This window comes from Nuphar pumila, chromosome 15, assembly GCF_984573655.1.
Source record: "Nuphar pumila chromosome 15, dmNupPumi1.hap1.1, whole genome shotgun sequence".
NCBI classification, from domain to species: Eukaryota; Viridiplantae; Streptophyta; class Magnoliopsida; order Nymphaeales; family Nymphaeaceae; genus Nuphar; species Nuphar pumila.
This window is the reverse complement of record NC_143263.1, coordinates 30,618,942-30,638,203: the sequence shown is the minus strand read 5'-3', so window position 1 is coordinate 30,638,203 and position 19,262 is coordinate 30,618,942. Positions and strand designations below refer to the sequence as shown.

At 38.9% G+C, this 19,262-nt stretch overlaps 1 protein-coding gene across 4 annotated transcripts in view; it reads right to left on the bottom strand.

Annotated features, from left to right (window-relative positions):
• LOC149814996 (diacylglycerol O-acyltransferase 1-like) overlaps positions 1 to 19,262 on the bottom strand; it is a 152,066-nt gene that overhangs the window by 49,892 nt on the left and 82,912 nt on the right. For all 4 annotated transcript variants that reach the window (XM_089989304.1, XM_089989306.1, XM_089989308.1 and 1 more), the window contains one exon: positions 17,435 to 17,497. In XM_089989304.1, the coding sequence (XP_089845430.1) occupies positions 17,435 to 17,497 (63 nt within the window). The remainder of the gene's footprint in view (positions 1 to 17,434; positions 17,498 to 19,262) is intronic.

Below are 19,262 nucleotides of genomic sequence, written 5' to 3'. Positions count from 1 at the left end.
GAGAAAATACAAAAACACAAAGTCACAAAATAAGCACTAATAGCATTCAAGACATCAAATAACTAAAGAGAAGAACACAAAACATTAAAAAATGTTCATTTTATTGAGCATGAATGCTTAACAGAAGCATTAGGTACAAGAGGGGAAATTAACCCCTTTACATAAACAAAAAGGAGAGCACTAGAGTCATGCCCTTATCTCAAAACCGAAAGACAAAAATAAAAAATAAAAGAAAGAAAAACTAAAGTGCCCCTAATGGGCACAGCCTATAATTTCACAAAATCAAACAAATATTATAAATCTTATAAAATATTTAATACAAATAAATCCAACGATAATTTTTGAAAAAAACATTTACATACTTTAGCTTTTAATAAAAATAACAAAAAAAAAATCCAAGATAAGAAAAAAAGTGTTTTCTCATAAATAACACTTAAGATATAAGATACATACCGGTTCAAGATTTTTCTTGAATCCAAGCTACAACGATCACGAAGCACGAACTCAAACCAAAAAATCCCAAGACCCAAAAGAGGCAAAATATCAAGAAGGAATTCTTGACTATGATATCATGTAATGAAATATGTGAAAGTACAAAATGAGGGCCTCTAAATGCTTATAAGATCACAAACACAAAGTGCATATGCACATACATAAGTCCAACTAAGGAACAATACAAGAACACAAAGGCACAACGGAAGCGCTAAGTGCATTAAAGGCATCAAATAACTAAAGAAAAGAACACAAAACATAAAAAATATTCATCTTATTGAGCATGAATGCTAAAGAGAAGCATTAGGTACAAGAGGGAGAATTAACCCCCTTTATATAGACAAAAAGGAGAGCACTAGAGCCCTTGGGACCACCCCCAATGGCTCTAAGGCTAAGGACAATAATGCCCTTAGCTCAAAACCAAAAAACAAAAAGAAAAAAAAGAAAAAGAAAAACTAAAGTGCCCCTAATAGGCACAATTTATCACAATGTTGTGAAATGATGAAAATACCCCAAGAGGGTATTACCTATTACATCATTATAAATAAAATATATATATACATATATATGAATATATATATATATGTACAACTTAACAATATTAACATGGGTCAAGATTTGTGTAAAGCATGTAACCTTAGATCTACAAAGTTCTCTTCACGCATTTGCTTCTTTACAATAAATATGCATTTGATCTTTACTATATGATTTTTGAATTTCCAAAATTTGAAATATTTATATACCCACCTATGTTATGCATATTTTATAAATACCCACTCATAATATAAAAAAATACATATAAAAACTTGTAGTTCATTAATTACATGAAATAGGCACCTCCGTCAATTTCGTCAACTTAACCATGGCTAAGTCACATAGATGCGGATTGTTAAAAATAAAACTGTATCCAAATACCTGATAAGGGTATTTTTGTCTTTTATCATATAATACAGTCCACTAGGGACTGAAATGTAATTTAACATTATAATAAATAAGCTGCCATACAGCTTAGGCACAACAGTCAAAAATATGATTGTTGTGCACAGCAGTCAAAATATGATTGTTGACTGCTGCCCAACAGTCATAATAATGATTGTTTTGGAAGGCAGTCCAAAGAGCTGGACTGCCTCCCATGTGCTGTAGAGCCTCACTCCCTTATTATTCCTCAATGCTTTTAGAAGCATTTGAGGGTTTTCTCTAGAGTTTTTTAACCATCTTATAGGCTTGTATGCCTCTTGTGCTGTTTGGTATTTTTATCTCTTTTGAGATTGTATTTGGTCCATTAGTGACCAACTTTAAGTGAATTTATTAAAGCCCTTTGTTGGCATTGTGTTTGTTTCCCTATTGTACCTTGTTTCATTACATGGTATCAGAGCGAGATTCTTGAAAGAAGGAGAATCTCGTGAAGGAAGTGTGCTTCGATCATTGATCATTCTCTATCTCCTCTAGTCCAAACTCAAGTATTCATTATGGGAAAAAAAGAGTTCGCCACCGTCATCACCTACAAACTCAATGAAAACAACTACTTGATGTTGTGGACGACGGCTATGGAGAATCATATCAAAGGAAAAAAATTGTAGGGTTTTGTTAGTGGTTCTACTAGTGAACCACAACTCAAATTGACTAGAAGAGAAGGAGACCAAGTCAAAGCCTTGTCCGAAGAAGAAGAAAAAGCCTTGGAAGAATTCCAAAATAAATCGGAAGATTGGGAGGCAAGCAATGCACAAATACTCTCATGGTTTATGAATACCATGGAGTTCAAGATCGCCACCAATATCATCAAATTCAAGAAGGCATGTGACGCATGGAGCTTTCTAAGAGGTACTTTTATCCAAAAGGATATGGCTAGACTTTATTATCTCCAAGATAAGGTACGTAATTCACAACAAGGAGATAAAAGTGTAAGAGATTTTTACGGTATTTTATCTCCTATTTGGGATGAATTAGCCACGTTGGAACCAAAATGGGAAGGTTCGGTTATTGATATGAGAAGGACCCCAATCGAAAGAGAAAATATTTTTTCCTTTCTTTATGGCCTTCGACCGGAATTTGAGCAAGTAAGATCTTCCTTAATTCATAAGACCACTTCTCCTTCTATAAGTGAGGCCCTTGCTCAAATTTGTCAAGAAGAGACAAGACTTGGAATGCACAAGTCTAATCGTGAGGTCCTTGCCATGGCAAGGCCCGGAAATTTTGTGAAAACATATAAACCACCTCACTTTGAGAAGAAGTTCAATGGAGAAGGACACAATGGAGGAGGATACAAGGGAGGATACAAAGGAAAAATTATTTGTCATCATTGTAAGGAACCCGGACATATAAGACCGAAATGTCCCAAATTTAAAAATGTGGCCGCTTTAAGTGAAGAACCTCAAGAATCAAGAAAAGGGGGCAGCTTCAATGAATTAAATCTTGCTCAAATAGCAGAAGTTGTCTCACAACTTCTTAAGGCTGCACCTTCTACATCCGGAGCTGCCATATCTTCCTCGTCTCCTCCAGGTAAGACCTCTTGGATTCTAGACTCAGGTGCTTCTTTCCACATGACTCATAATGAGTCTCTATTATCTGAGTGCACTAAATCATATTTTTCATGTGTGTCAACTGCCAATGGTACCTCTTTAAAAGTCAAAAGCTTAGGAAACCTTGATGATATTTCAAAAAAAATCTTTGTTCCAAAAGTGAGTCATTCCCAAACTGGATTTGAATCTTTTTTCAGTCTCTCAAATTGTTGACTATGGTTGTAAAGTATTTTTCTCATCTAAGGCGTGTTGGGTGCAGGATCTCCAGTCAGGGAAGCTGATTGGGCAAGGACATAGACGAGGAGACCTTTACTACATGGATTTTCTGTGTTTACCAAAATACTCATTTTGTAATCATGTCAAAGACATTAATATTGATCTTTGGCATAAAAGATTAGGACACCCAAGTATATCCAAATTATCTCTTTTTCCATTTTTGGAAAAAAATTGTATGTGAAGATTGTATACTTGGAAAAATGCAAATGATATCTTTTGGGTCTAGAACTTCTGTGACACATAAAATTTTTGAATTAGTGCATTCGGATGTGTGGGGTATTAGAATGTAGATCGGATATGGATCCAGTACTGGATCCATATCCATATAGAACATGTGCACGTGTATGCTACCATTATAATGTATTATACAATACTAACCAGGGGCAATCTTGCCATTATAAAAAGTGATTGTAAACCTATTTTATTCTAATAATGTTTAGTGCAGCAATACAGAAAACAAGTGGCTGCTGATTCCAAGGAAAATCCCTCCTCCTCTCTCCTCCTCGGTATTCACGATAAAACAGTCAACCCAAAGCAGTTTTAACATGGTATCAGAGCAGCGATTGATCTGGGCGTAAAAATACCTTCGTCAGGGAATGTGAAAGAGTCTGCCCCATTGGTGACGATCTGCCAAGCCTTCTGCCGAGTTTTTCTCCTCATTGGGAACGTGAAAGGGGCCTATTTTCAGTCGAGCCTGTTTCTTCATCAGGGATCGTGAAAGGGCCTGCTCCACGAGCTACCGTACCTGCTCTTTCTACTCTTCAGACAGCCGATTTCACAGACGAACCGACCTTCAGTCGAGTTTACAAACAGGTCACGTCTGTTTCATCTCTTTCTCCCCTTCAGCCGAGCTCTTTGTTCTCCAACAGCAACCGAGTCCTTTTGTTCTTTCTACTGCTGAAATACTTCATTTCTGTCAACGTCATCTTTTATTTCATCTATTTTATTTTGCTGAAGTTTCTTTTCAGTTTCATTCCCATATCACGCCAACTATTTCTTTCCCACGCTGTCGTTATTTTCTTTTTTCCTTCTCTGACAATTTTGAACATCACGTTACTGTTGGTTTGAAAACTGTTTGGTCAGACTATTTTATTCTCTTCTACTTAACCTTGCATTACTCTGTCGTTATTTTTTGTTTTCCTTCTTCTTGTTGCTTCAGCCACAAGTGTTTTCATTTCAGTTTCAGTCACTAATACTTCAGGCAAGCCGTGTCTTCCCATTGTCAACCAGCTACCAATGGATACTTTAGGCAGTTCGGGTCTTTCTTACAACTTCCTTGGACAACTAGTTTCGGAGAAATTAACTACCAACAACTACCTGACTTAGAAAAGGCAAATTGCACCTTTTGTTCGTAGTCAAGACCTTTCAGGCCACTTGGATGGATCTACTCCAATACCTCCATAATTTATCATAACTGAAACCAAAGAAGATGGAGGATTGTCGAGTACTATCCGCAATCCTGCATTTGTTTCATGGATGAAGCGCGATCAGGCTCTTGTTGCATATATCACTTCCACATTAGTTCAAGAGATATTGATTTCCATTCCTGATGATTGCACATCCAAAGTTTTGTGGGAGGTTTTAGCTCAGACATATTCTCAGATATCAGAGACTAAAGTGTTGTTTCTCAAACGCGAATTTCAGATGTTAAGAAAGAGGGCAATGAGCATTATTGAATTCTTAAATCAAGTTAAAAGCATTACGGACCAATTAGCCATGGTTGGATATCCAGTATCAGATAAAGAAAAGGTGCAACAAACATTGAATGCCTTGGGATCAGAATATCATGTCCTTGTGACCTCCTTATTATGCTTATTTATATTACTAAGTTTTGAGGAATTATGTGCCAAGCTCCTTCAATACGAAATGACTCTAAAGAGCATGTCTGATGCTTCAGCTGGACAATCATCTACGCATGAGGTTCTTGCCACAGGGATGATAGTTGATCGTGCACGAGGAGGACGTGACGGAGGCAGGGGAACTACCATCCAGGGTAGACGTGGATTACTACCTACACCAAATTCCACAGTCAGTTTTTCAAGGAATGTTCCCACATCTATCATTGTAATAAACGAGGTCACATCAAAGCCAACTGTTGGTTCAACACGCAAAATCGAAACATAGCGCAAAACAATATAAATGTTGTTACACCAGGAACTGCAGGTACTTTTTAGGTCAGTGATGATGCTAAGGATCTTCTCCTATTTGTGATGGCCAACTTGAACTTGAAACAGAATGATGATGGAATATGATATGTTGACTCTGGGGCAGCGGCTCATGTCACTGGCAATAAAGGTAAATTCTCTACTTTGGTTCCCTATTTTGGAAAATCTAATATTATAACTTGAGATGAAACTCACCACCCTATTTCAAACATAGGCAATGCCTTTATTCCTTTGTATGAGTCATCTATTTATCTATCTGATGCTCATGCACCAAATATAAAGAAAAATAGTCTCTGTATCTAAACTTGTTGACTCTACCAATTCATCTGTGGAATTTACTCCTACTTCTGTCTTTGTCAAGGATCTTCAAACGAATGAGATGTTCGCTAAAGGAGAGCGACATAGAAACATGTATTTCTTCAATGAAGATCCAGCCTCCAGTGTCTTGAAGCCCAAGTCTGATCATGTCTCTAAAAATGTCCTAAGTTTATCCAAATGTAATAAGCCAGATCCCTGGCATGCTCATCTTGGTCATTGTAGTCAAGTCTTTATTGAAAAGTTAGTGTCCAATGGTTTTCTTTCAGAGTCTGTTTCACTTTCATTAAAGAATAAAATGTGTTCCAGTTGTCAAGTTTGCAAGAGTCATGTACTTTCCTTTCATCAAATAAATAAAAGATCTATTCCTTTTGAGATAATATGTTATGATGTTTGGGGTCCATCTCCCAATCCTTCTTCTTCTGGAAGTAGATACTATGTATCTTTTATTGACAGTTTCTCTCGTTTTACCTGGATATTCTTCATGAAGCACAAATCAGAGGTCTTTCTTATTTTCCGTCACTTTCATACCTATGTTAAAAATCAATTCTCCTAAAATATTCAAATTCTCTAATGTGATGGAGGTGGTGAGTATTCCTCCAAAGACTTTTTAGATTTCCTCTAAGATAATGGGATACATCGTAGAGTTTCTTGCCCGTATACTCCATAACAAAATGGAATTGTTGAACGAAAACACAAACATATTGTGGAAAGTGCAATGAGTATGATGCATGGTTTTAATTTACCCATCAACCTTTGGACAGAAGCTTTTCACACTGCCACTAATGTGATAAATCGTCTTCCTATGCCTATCCTTGAAAATCAGTCTCCCTATTATGTTCTCTTTGGTATACAGCCTAATTATGATGAGTTACGAGTTTTTGGATGCACATGTTATATAGCCAACTATGATCGTGAACATGGTGATATGGCTGATAATTGGTATAATCCATGGCTCAGTGCTGAACTTATTTCACATGCTGCTGAATGTACCACTTTGGCTGCTGAAAACATATATGATGAGACGGTTTCAGATAAGGTGTCAGAAACAGAATGTCAGAGATACAAAGGGAATGTCTACACTAGAAGACCCAGAGCGCAAACAGATGCACATGTTGGAGAACACGTGGCATTCCCCAATAACGTAGAGGCACCAAGAAGATCAAGCAGGATAAGGCATCCAATTGAAAAATGGGTAAGTGACGATAACTTCTCTATGGATTTTCATATTTTCCTATCCAAGGTTGAAAAACATGAAGATTTCATATTTTCCTATCCAAGGTTGAAAAACATGAAGAACCACTTGGGTTTTGTCAAGTTGTTCAATCTAACAAATAGATTGAGGTGATGAATGAGGAAATAGAGGCACTTCATGAGTGTCGAACATGGGAGATAGTTGGTCGTCCCCAAGATAAAAATGTTGTTGGCTCAAAATGAGTGTATAAGATTAAATATAAACCGGATGGGAGCATTGAACGATACAAGGCACGTCTTGTTGCCAAAGGTTTCACCTAAGAATATGGTGAAGATTATGATGAGACCTTCAGCCCAGTAGTGAAAATGGGAACCATTCGTATTATCCTCGGTCTGGCTATTGAACATGGGTGGAGCCTTAGTCTGCTTGATGTCAAAAATGCATTTCTTCATGGGAACTTAAAAGAAGAGGTCTATATGAAGCAACCTCAAGGTTATGCAGAGGGAAACCCAAAAGCATATGTATGTAAATTAACCAGAGCATTGTATGGTTTAAAGCAAGCCTTCAGGTCATGGTTTGAAAGCTTCTCCTCAGAGATTTAGAAACACGGTTTTATTTGTTCCCAACTAGACCATTCTTTATTCATATACAGGGATAGAACCATTGTAGTTTTTTTGCTTATATATGTTGATGATATAGTGGTCATTGGTAATGCTCCAGAGCATATTCAACAAATTAAAGTTTTGCTGAGTATGCGATTCAAGATGAAAGATCTTGGAAAGCTAAGATATTTTCTTGGTGTAGAGGTGGACAGACAGGATGGGGAAATGTCATTAACTCAACACAAATACACTCTTGATCTTTTGGCCAAAGCAGGAATGACAGATTGCAAACTTGTGCCTACACCCAGTGTTGTCAATCAAAAACTCAGCATTTGTAATTGCGAGTTGTATCCTGATGCAAGCAAGTATCGCAGTTTAGTGGGCATGTTACAGTACCTTACTTTTACTAGACCAGATATTGTATATTATGTAAATCAAGTATCTCAGTTTATGCATGAACCAAAGACTGGTCATATGGATGCCATCAAACGTATTCTCCGATATCTAAAAGGCACGGTGGGTGATGGACTCAAATATGCTCAATCTTCATGGGCAACACCGAAACATGACATATTGGCCTATACAGATGCAGACTGGGCAGGAGACCCAGATGAAAGGAGGTCGGTTTCAGGATACTGTGTTTTCATTGGAAGCAATCTTATCTCATGGAGTAGCAGAAAACAGAAAGTTGTGGCAAGGTCTAGCACGGAGGCAGAATATAGATCTATGGCAGCTACCACAGCAGAAGTAACCTAGGTTAGGCATCTCCTTACAGAAATGGGAGTATCTCAAGTTCAATCCTCATGTGTGATAATAGAAGTGTTGTACAAATTGCGCTCAATCCTGTTCATCACGGTCGAACCAAACATATTGAGATTGACCAACATTTCATCAGACAAAGAGATTGAACCGGTCTATGTGCCTTCGGAAGACCAAGTTGCTGATGTGTTCACAAAAGGTCTCACAAGCAACCGCTTTTGGTATCTGAAGAACAAGTTGCACATGGTTCAATCCCATGAACAACTTGAGGGAGGGTATTAGAATATAGATCGGATATGGATCCAGTACTGGATCCATATCCATATAGAACATGTGCACGTGTATGCTACCATTATAATGTATTATACATTACTAACGAGGGGCAATCTTGCCATTGTAAAAAGTGATTGTAAACCTATTTTTTTCTAATGATGTTTAGTGCAGCAATACAGAAAACAAGTGGCTGCCGATTCCAAGGAAAATCCCTCCTCTCTCCTCTCTTCTCCCCTCCTCCTTCTCGGTATTCACGATAAAACAGCCAACCCAAAGCAGTTTTAACATGGGGTCCCGCCCCTGTTATGTCAAAAGGTGGTTATTCGTACTATGTTACATTTATAGATGATTTTAGTAGACATGGATTTACTTTCTAAAACTCAAATCCGAAGTTTTTTCATGTTTTAAAAACTTTCATAATCTAGTTAAAAATCAATTTAAAACAAATATTAAAGTCTTTCGCTCCGACTCTAGGGGAGAGTTTCTTTCAAATGAATTTCAATTATATCTAAAAAATCATGGAATTGTGCATCAAAAATCATGCCCTAGGACACCTCAACAAAATGGGATTTCTGAAAGAAAACATTGTCATATCATTGAAACTACTAGAACCCTACTTATTTCAAAAGAAATTCCAAAGCAATTTTGGGCTAAAGTTGCCCTAACTGCAGTCTATCTGATAAATAGAATGCCTTCTCAAACTTTGGAAAACAAGTCTCCTATTGAAAAACTCTTTAAAATTTCTCCTGATTTAAAAAGGCTAAGGGTATTTGGTTGTAAATGCTTCGTGCTTCTTGAAAAATAAAGCAAACTCTCTCCTGAAGCCATAAAATGTGTCTTTCTTGGTTATGCTGATAATCAAAAAGGATATCGATGTTATGATAAAACAAATGATAAACTCTATGTTTCTAGAAATGTTACCTTTCTAGAAAATGACAGTGGATTTGATTTTGAAGTTCCTAAGAAAGAATCTATAAACCTTCGAGTCTATTAATGACTCAAGTAGTGAACCATCTCAAGATCTTCTTCAATACTCTAGACGAAATACTGGGGAGCATCCATGTGCCCTTGACATATATAATCAATTAACAAATACTGAAGAAACTAGTGTTAGAAGATCAGAACAAACACATAGGCCTCCAAGTAGGTCTGTCTCGTATGAATCCTTCTTACCAAACTACAGGGCATGTCTTCTAGCCATTCATTCCTATCATGAACCATCCAACTATAACGAGGCCAAAAATATAAACGAATGGGTTGAAGCCATGAAAATTGAATTAGATGCATTACACAAGGCTCACACTTGGGCAATTCAACCTCTTCCTATCGGAAAGAAGACAATAGAGTGTAGATGGGTGTTTAAAATTAAAACAAAAAGTGACGGGTCTCTTGAGAGATATAAAGCAAGACTTATTGCAAAAAGATATTCTCAAGAATATGGTATAGATTATGAAGAAACATTTGCCCCAGTAGCTCGTATGACTACAATTAGAACTCTAGTTGCTATAGCATCCATTCGAAAATGGCCGATATATCAGTTAGATGTTAAAAATGCATTTTTGAATGGAAACTTAAATGAAGAAGTATATATGGATCCTCCCTCTGGTCTGTCTATTGAAAAAGGCATGGTCATTCGTCTTCAAAAAGCCATATACGGGATTAAACAAGCCCCTAAAGCATGGTATGATCGGTTCAGTGGTACGATATTAAAACTTGAATTTAAATCTTGTTACACTGACACTGCTCTTTTTGTGAGATCTACAGGTACCTCATTGATCATTCTTCTTTTGTATGTTGATGATATGATCATCACAGGGAATGATCAAAAGAAAATTGAAGATATTAAAATTTTGCTTAAAAAATCATTTGATATGACTGATCTTGTTTTTTTGAGATACTTTTTAGGAATTGAAGTAGCCTACTCACCAAGAGGATATATTTTATCTCAAATCAAGTTTGCAGCTGATATTGTTGAGCGTTCAGGAATCACGGACACAAAATATGCTGATACTCCTGAAGTAATAAATGCGAAAATGCAAGCTGAAGATGGAGTATTATTAGATGATCCAACCCCTTATCGACAACTTATTGGATCGTTAATGTACATGTCCATTACAAGGTCATATATTGCGCATGTCGTACATTATGCAAGTCAATTTCAACATGCGCCCACAACCGTCCACATGAGTGCAGTATTAAGAATAGTTCGATATATCAAGAAAACTATATCTAAAGAACTATTCTTATCCTCTTCCTCATCTTTAAGTCTTATTTCTTACACTGATTCTGACTGGGAAGGAGATCCCAACAATCGTCACTCAACTACTGGCTTTTGTGTGTTTTTAGGTGATTCTCTCATTTCTTGGTGATGCAAAAAACAATAGAAAGTGTCTTTATCCTCTACGGAAGTTGAGTACAGAGCAATGGCTACCACAACCACTAAAGTTGTGTGGATGAGAACACTACTTTCTGATATACGTGTTGATGTCTCAGAACCTTCAAAGCTATGTTATGATAATATAAGTGTCATCTATATAGCCAGCAATCACACATTTCACAAGCGAACAAAACACATTGAGATGGATTGTCACTATGTTCGCGAAGAATATTTGAAGGGGACCATTACATTGCCATATGTCCAGTCCGAATTTCAGATTGCAGACTTCTTCACCAAAGCTCTTCCACTACCTCAATTTTTGTATCTTCTTAGCAAACTTTCGGTGATTTCCCCATAAGTTTGAGGAGTGTTAAAAATAAAATTGTATCCAAATACCCGATAAGGGTATTTTGTCTTTTATCATATAATACAGTCCACTAAGGACAGAAATGTAATTTAACATTATAATAAATAAACTGCCATACAGCTTAGGCACAACAGTCATATTTATGACTGTTGTACACAACAGTCAAAATATGACTCTTGGGCACAACAGATAATAATGATTGTTGGAAGGCAGTCCAAAGAGCTGGACTGCCTCCCATGTATTGGAGTGAGGCTCTATAAATAGAGCCTGAGGCTCTATAAATAGAGCCTGAGGCTCTATAAATAGAGCCTCACTCCCTTGTTATTCCTCAATGCTTTTAGAAGCATTTGAGGGTTTTCTCTAGAGTTTTTTTCCCATCTTATAGGCTTGTATGCCTCTTGTGATGTTTGGTATTTTTATCTCTTTTGAGATTGTATTTGGCCCATTAGTGACCAACTTTAAGTGAGTTTATTAAAGCCCTTTGTTGGCATTGTGTTTGTTTCCCTATTGTTCCATTGTACCTTGTTTCATTACAGCGGATGCGGATGCGGATGCGGATGCGGATGTGGCACTTTAAAAAACTTGGGTAGGGGGTGAGGTGAGGGTGTATATATATAATTTTTAAGAGTTTTAAGTTAACACTACGTGTATGTGTGTGCATTTATGTATTTATATATATAATATAGATAAAACTGAACTTAATTAGGGTTAATTGAATCTACTTTTGGACAGAAATGAACCTCAGTGTGGTTGACTTCACCTGACACAATGGAAGTTGTGTCCAAGTACGGTGCCCTGTAAGAAGAGTCTGTGTTACATAGAACCATGGTTATAGGTTATCCACTTGTAACTAATAAGTCTAAATTACCCTTTTATTTTATTTATTCTTCTGAACCAACAAATACCAGTTAGGATTTCTCACATCCCCTACCAAATGCAAATCATGCTTCACAAAATTAACATCTTGAATTCTAAACCACAAGATTCACATGTTCGTTTTTACATCCACAAGCAAGGGAAGCAATCTACCATCAAATCTACCAAGCAAACATGTAAAAACTGTGAACACTCAAAATTCACCCACAAATAAACTAACACTCAAATCGTGAAATCCAAAACATCTAACCAGAATCCCATCTTCCTCGTAGGGTTCCAAAGTTTTCATCACCACTATTTGATTGAGGAAATCTTCTCAAAAAACCACCTTCTCTCTATGGGGATTGAATAGATATTAGCATTAGCCTCACTTCCCTCAACACTACATACAACATTACATGTTTCTTACAAAGATCAGGACTCCAAGCAATTTAACACTTAAGAGGTGTTCATCTAAGAAAACAGAGGGACATCATACCCAAGAGGCATTGATTCTAAAATTTTGTCCATGAGTTGGGATGGTCAGATGAAACTTTAGAATGCTAGCATCCAGCATCTTCTGTTCAATGGGGACACCTCCTCGAAGTATAGAGTCCTGCCCATTTCACATGCTACCCAACCTTTTGGCATCAAAAAGGGGTTGGCAGTCCATGCCCCCATCTTTGGGTGGAAGTGCAGAACTTTAACATTGAAATAAGAAGGGTTTGGACATGGATGGTGTTTGTGAAGGATCAAAACATTGTTTAAACATGAATAGTAGGTTTGTAATATACAGAAAAAAGAGTAAACATGTCATTTAACATCATTGCTAATGTTTTTCCTCTCTAAAATGGGAGACCAACTGACCAAACTAGTTGATGTATTTCAACAAAGTACACTGATTTCTATGATATTTTTTATGCTATAGGCTATGTCACATGGGTGCGGGTGCGGGTGCGGGTGCGGGTGCGGGTGCGGGTGCGGGTGCGGGTGCGGGTGCGGGTGCGGGGATTCGGCACTTCCAAAAAACCCGGGTGCGGGGGTGCGGCAGGGGCAAAAATGTTATATATATATATATATATATATATATATATATATATATATATAAGGGGTCGGGGGGCGGGTTTTTTCAAATTTTACATGATAGCACAAGCAAGGCTACCACCATCATTGAAAAGTCAGGAGCTGACAGCTGCTGTCAGCAGATTTTTTTTGTATATACAGCTGCACGATAGCACAAGCAAAGCTACCACCATCATTGAAAAGTCAGCAGCTGTCACAGCTGCTGTCAGTTTTTTTTTATATACTGTAAAAACCAGTTTAAAAAAAAAAAAAAAAAGCTCGGACCCGGGTCGGGTCCAGACCCGACCCGGATCCAACCTGTGCCAGCCCCTCGAAAACCCTTTTCGAGGGGACTGGCAGCCCACGGCAAAGGGCCTCTCCGGCGACACAAGGGGCGGGCCCTGTGTGCGCCCCCTCCCTATTTAGAAGACGAGAGGGGAGAGGGGAGGGCCTACGAGCCTCCCCCGACCCCCCCCCCCCGACTCTCTCTCTCATCTCTCGTCTCTCTCCCCTCTGCTCTCTCTTCCCCCGACTCCATCTCCCTCTCCCTTTGCCGACGCAGGCCAACCCCCTCCCCTTCACGGCATCCACCCGTCGGTGAGCCCCTCCCCGACAACCTCCTTTCTCCTCGGCAGCCCAAGTAAACACCCCTCCCCCTCTCTTCTTCCGTTGGCTCGCCGAAAGGCCGGCAGGTGGCCGGTAGCCCCTGCCGAGCCTTCCTCCTCCTCTTTTTCGACAGGCAAGGGGCTTCGCCCCCTTGCCTTCCTCTTTCTCGACAAGCAAGGGGCTCCGCCCCCTTGCCTTCCTCCTTTTTTCGACAGGCAAGGGGGCTCCGCCCCCCTTGCCCTCATCTTCTTAGCAGGCAGGGGGCGGAGCCCCCCTGCCCTTTTAAATATTCTGGCAGGCGCCATGGCCCCTGCCCTTCCCTTCGTGTAGGGGCCGATGGCCCCTACCCTTTCCTTAAGAAAGGAAGCAGGGGCCTTCGGCCCCTGCCTCACCTCTTGAAAACCCAGCAGGGGCCGATGGCCCCTGCCCCTCCCTTGACCGACAGGGGCCTCTGGCCCCTGTCTCTCTTTCCTGTCGAGCAGAGGCTCGACAGGGGCCATTGGCCCCTGCCACCTCTCCCGATTAGCCGCAGGGGGGGGGGGCTTTGGCCCCCGCACTCCCCCTCTTTTCCTTGAAACCCAGCAGGGGCCAATGGCCCCTGCCCCTCTCTAGACCGACAGGGGCCTCTGGCCCCTGTCCCATTTTCTTGTCGAGCAAAACTCGACAAAGGCCATTTGGCCCCTGCACCCATCTCCTTTAACGGCATGGGTCATTGGACCCTACCCCGTTCTCTTTCGCAACGGTAGGGGTCGATGACCCCTGCATTGAGTTGCGGAGAAACCGAGCTTTCTCCCTGCCTATATTCATTTTATGCATGCTAAACTACGTATTTTTGCAGTTTACGCAACGGAGCCCGTTCGCGCCTCGCGAACTAAACCGACAATCACTTACGTTCGTAGAAGACTCCATCCTCGCAATACCCCAAGGTAGGAGAAGTTGCACAAGGACTTAAATAATTAAATCAAGCTTAAATAATTGATAATCGAAAGGACTTAATGATATATTTATATACTTATATGTATATAAGTACACTTTTAAATCAAGGACGCGGTTTCGTGATCCTTGTCCTTTGCTTTCGCATTTCAGTTTGTCGTCGCGCTTTGCGCCCAGGCTTTTACTTTCGTATTTACTGCTTATTGTCTTTTAATTCAAGGACGCGGTTTCGCGGTCCTTGTCCTTTGCTTACGCACTTTCTGTTTCAGTTGCCGTCGCGCTTTGCGCCCAGGCTTTTGCTTTCATGGTTACTACTTACTGTCTTTTAATTCAAGGACGCGGTTTCGCGATCCTTGTCCCTTGCTTTCGCAGTTCCTGTTTGTCGTCGCGCTTCGCGCACAGGCACTTCCTTTTCGCATTATTATCTTTTGTTTCTTTTCCTTGCCATAGACTCAGTGTATTCAAGAGGTATACCTATTCCTCTTTCCACCCGATATGTTTTGGAAAAACCCTTGATTTGGGGCAAGACTAAGCTGTTGGGTGATAGGTTCCTTTGTGAAACCCATTTACAAAAACCAGTGTCGTGACTTACATAGCACCCAGACACTGCGTCATCGGATGTCAGATTCGAGAAAATCACATGCCTTATGTTGGCAAGATTGTGTGTGGTTTCGAAAGATTTGATATGTTAAAATAGTTTTTTTTTTAAAACATTATATCTTTGCAAAACACACTCCTAAGGCTCCTATTAAGGACCTGTATCCTTTTTCTCGTAAGTGTACTTCTTAAACATGCGAGACATGTTAGTACTACGACGATTGGATGAGAGAGTCTTATGACCTCGATTAATGCTTAGTGTAGGTTGTTGAAAACACATATAAGAGTGGGATCGCCTTCATAGGCAAGATGCTCGTTTCGGTCTAATGGACCAGAGCATGAAGAATGAGGCAACGGCTAAGAAACCCCGTCGCACTCAATTCAACCTTGCTTCGTCAAGAGAGAGGACGAAGGGTACCAACTCCGATAGACAGTCCATTTATGGCTTTCAAAAGGGCAAAAGACCCGTTTTTCCCCAATCATCGGAGGTTAGGGGGAGGGATAGGGGCTACATAAGTTAGCCTAACACTTCTGCAGAAGTTGGATGCATCCCTATCAGGCCTTGGGGACTTACTCTCTCGACCATCGGTCGTCTCCATAGGAATAGGATTCAGTGAGACAACCGAGGTATATTAAAATACTTAACATAATGAACACTCGGCTTGGACTCGACTGTTTCGACTCACGTGCCATGTATGTACCCGCATGGTCGGTTATCAAGTAATAACTAAATTGAGCATGCACACCCTTTTCAATTTGTTGTACTTAGCTTATTCCTCCAGTCTATCTGCTTAGTTTGCTCGTTACTACCTGCTGCATAAATTATCTATGCCTAATTTAGTTCTTTCTGTCTTTGTACTCTCGTGCTAGTTTTTCGCAAAACTAACCCATTTCATGGGCACAGGTGACGATTAGGTGCATCAGGCGATGCCGCGACTGCGAGATGATTTAAGGATCCACTGTTTCTACTCGTAGTGTTTCTCCTGGACATTTTTGGTTTTTGATACGGTTTTGCCTTGAGGAAACCCAAATTTTGTACAAATTTGATACTCTCTTCAAATAGAAGGAATGGTTTCCTAAGTATTATTGCAGATCGTCCATGGTAAATCTTTATTTTCTCGCTAACGTGCCCAAGGTTGTCAAACCCGTCCTTTTTCTTTTAAAAGAAATCGTTTCCGCTGATTTAGAAATAAACTCTGTAAAGAAAAGGTATTTTCCAACTATTTCAAGGAATTTATAAGGTTCGAAATTTTGGGGCGTTACATATACAGCTGCACGATAGCACAAGCAAGGCTACCACCATCATTGAAAAGTCAGGAGCTGACAGCAGCTGTCAGCTCCTGACAGCAGCAGATTTTTTTTTTATATACAGTTGCACGATAGCACAAGCAAGGCTACCACCATCATTGAAAAGTCAGGAGTTGACAGCAGCTGACAACTGCTGTCAGCAAATTTTTTTTTAAAAAAAAAAATCGCAGGGGCAATTTTTTTAAAAAAAAATCCAAAAAAAAGGACATAAATGATCCTGGGTGCGGTCAACGCACCCAGGCCCGGTGCCGCACCCGCACCCGATTCGAGTCGTGTCGACGCGGGTGCGGCACCCGGCTAGCCGAATCCCTGTGACATAGTCTATAGGCAGGTACTCATTAACTGTGCACAACATGAGCAGGCATATGTGAATTACCCTTCCAGAATTGTACCAAGTATAGAATCCAATTCAACAAAATGCACCTTACTAACAAGAACACAAGACATACTCAAGGTCTATGCAATCTTGTGTGAATATCTGTTTAATTTCTAAACAATTTTCAATTGTTTGGGCATTTGAATTAGAATTTTGCCTTAAAATATGCAACAGTTTGTGTTAGGCATGAGAAAGTAAATCTGTACTAAAGAACAAAAGAAAAAAGACCGACTATTACCCTCGATATCTTCCAACCAGTTGTAAAGCCATTAAAAACTACAAAGCATGGAAGCAAGGTAACATGTTTAACAGATCCAGGAGATAACTTTGAATGGAAGTTACATGTGGGGCATTTACCTTGGATATTCCATGCCGCAGACAAGGAAAATAAATATGACGAACCATCCATTTGTGAACTGGCTGAAGATCAGATAATTTTTGGTCAGTGGGTCTATTGAAAAATCATGTCGACTAGAATTTAGTGCAGTTGGACAACATGTAAGATAAAAAAAGTTTCAAACTTGGAAATCCATAAAGTAGCACATAACAAATTTGTGTCAGCATAAGATAACTAATTGCCAACACTCTCAAGAATCAAATCAACTGTTGGGTCCCTACCAAAGGATCAACATTAGTAAAAGTTGTACCATGCAATAATTAAAATAAAAATAAAAAAACCAGCGACAAAATGAGGATGAGAGAAAATGTGAAAAAATAGCATAAATTAGGAAAAATTGATGATTAATTTTTATGAAATGAAGGGGGGGAAAAGGCATTAGACTATAACTGGAACTATCTTTGGCAGTTATCTAACCCAAGAATCAGATACTGGATGAAAATATCCGTCAGTTCAAGACTTTCTGAAGTGATGAAATACATATAGCAAAATTTTGATTACAAGTTGATGATTTAAAAACAGATAAGAAAATGATAGAAAAAACATATTATAAGAATCAGTAAGTTATCCCTGGAACAAATATCCACCAGTTTTGCAAATTTTGACTTTAGTTAAGATTTTTCCAAGTGTTCAGAAAATGTAAGATTTAAAAGAAACAACAGGAACTTCTCAAAAGTACCTTCCTACCTCCAATCAGTTAATGATAATATAAGTTACTTAATTTTTACACTCAAATAAAGCAAAAAAATTAACTGTGCAAGGTTTTGAGGAGATTCATACAGGTGTCTCATAAGGTCTCAAGACCTTTTAAAAGACCAAATACTGAACCAGGTACTGCAGTTGAGTAAGAAATGAACATGAAATAGTGGCAAATGTGAACTCAAGGAACTCAATCAGAGAAGGAACTTGAGAAAGCCTTATATTCTAATTGATGATGATAAATACTGCATATAGCATATACTCAGGCATATATACAATCTGCCAGAAAGGAACAAAGGAAAATTCCTACGCAACTCTGAAGAACAACATTTTAATTGAAGGAAAAGAGGGCAGGGGTGCGCATATTCCCCAATTTTGGTTATCCTGGGAAATATATCTTCAAATGAAGCAATGAAGAGAGTGACAATTCAGTCAGAAAATAGCGGTGAAGATGCATGGAAGACAAAAACTAAGCAATTTTTTTGTTTCTTTGTTTTATTCATGTAGTCTGACAACTCTGCATATTTTGACTTAATTTAACTATGAAGAACTACTGTTCACACAAAGCATCGATTTGCTGGATTTTGTTTTTGTGAAAGAGGATTTGCTTGAAATATCAAAGTGCCTAATCTACCGATTGGACAATTCTTTTTACATTCTTCAGATATTTCTTTTCAAAATTTTACAGTTTAAGAACATGTGTTCCACTTTTCATGTGTTTATGTTTCAGTTGCAGTTAATACTAATTCTGTTTAATGGGCCAGATACATTTGGCTGCTTATTTCACCAACTGCTTATAACATATAGTGCTATACCCCAAAAGAGTCTTATTAACACAACCCTCTTATTTCTGTTGATTTAGTGAATTTAGGCAAGCCAGTAAAGATCCGCACTCAAGTGGTTCACTGTATTCACCAGCCTTAGCTTTTCTACTTTCTTATTTATTAGATTCTCCATGGTTTTTAGCTAGTAGGAATGAATTAAGTACAAATTCTACATCTTGTATCAATTTTATATCAGTGGAGGACTTTAGCCATGTGTTCCTTTAGTTGCATAACCTATAGTAGAATTTTGACAATTTAAAGAAAT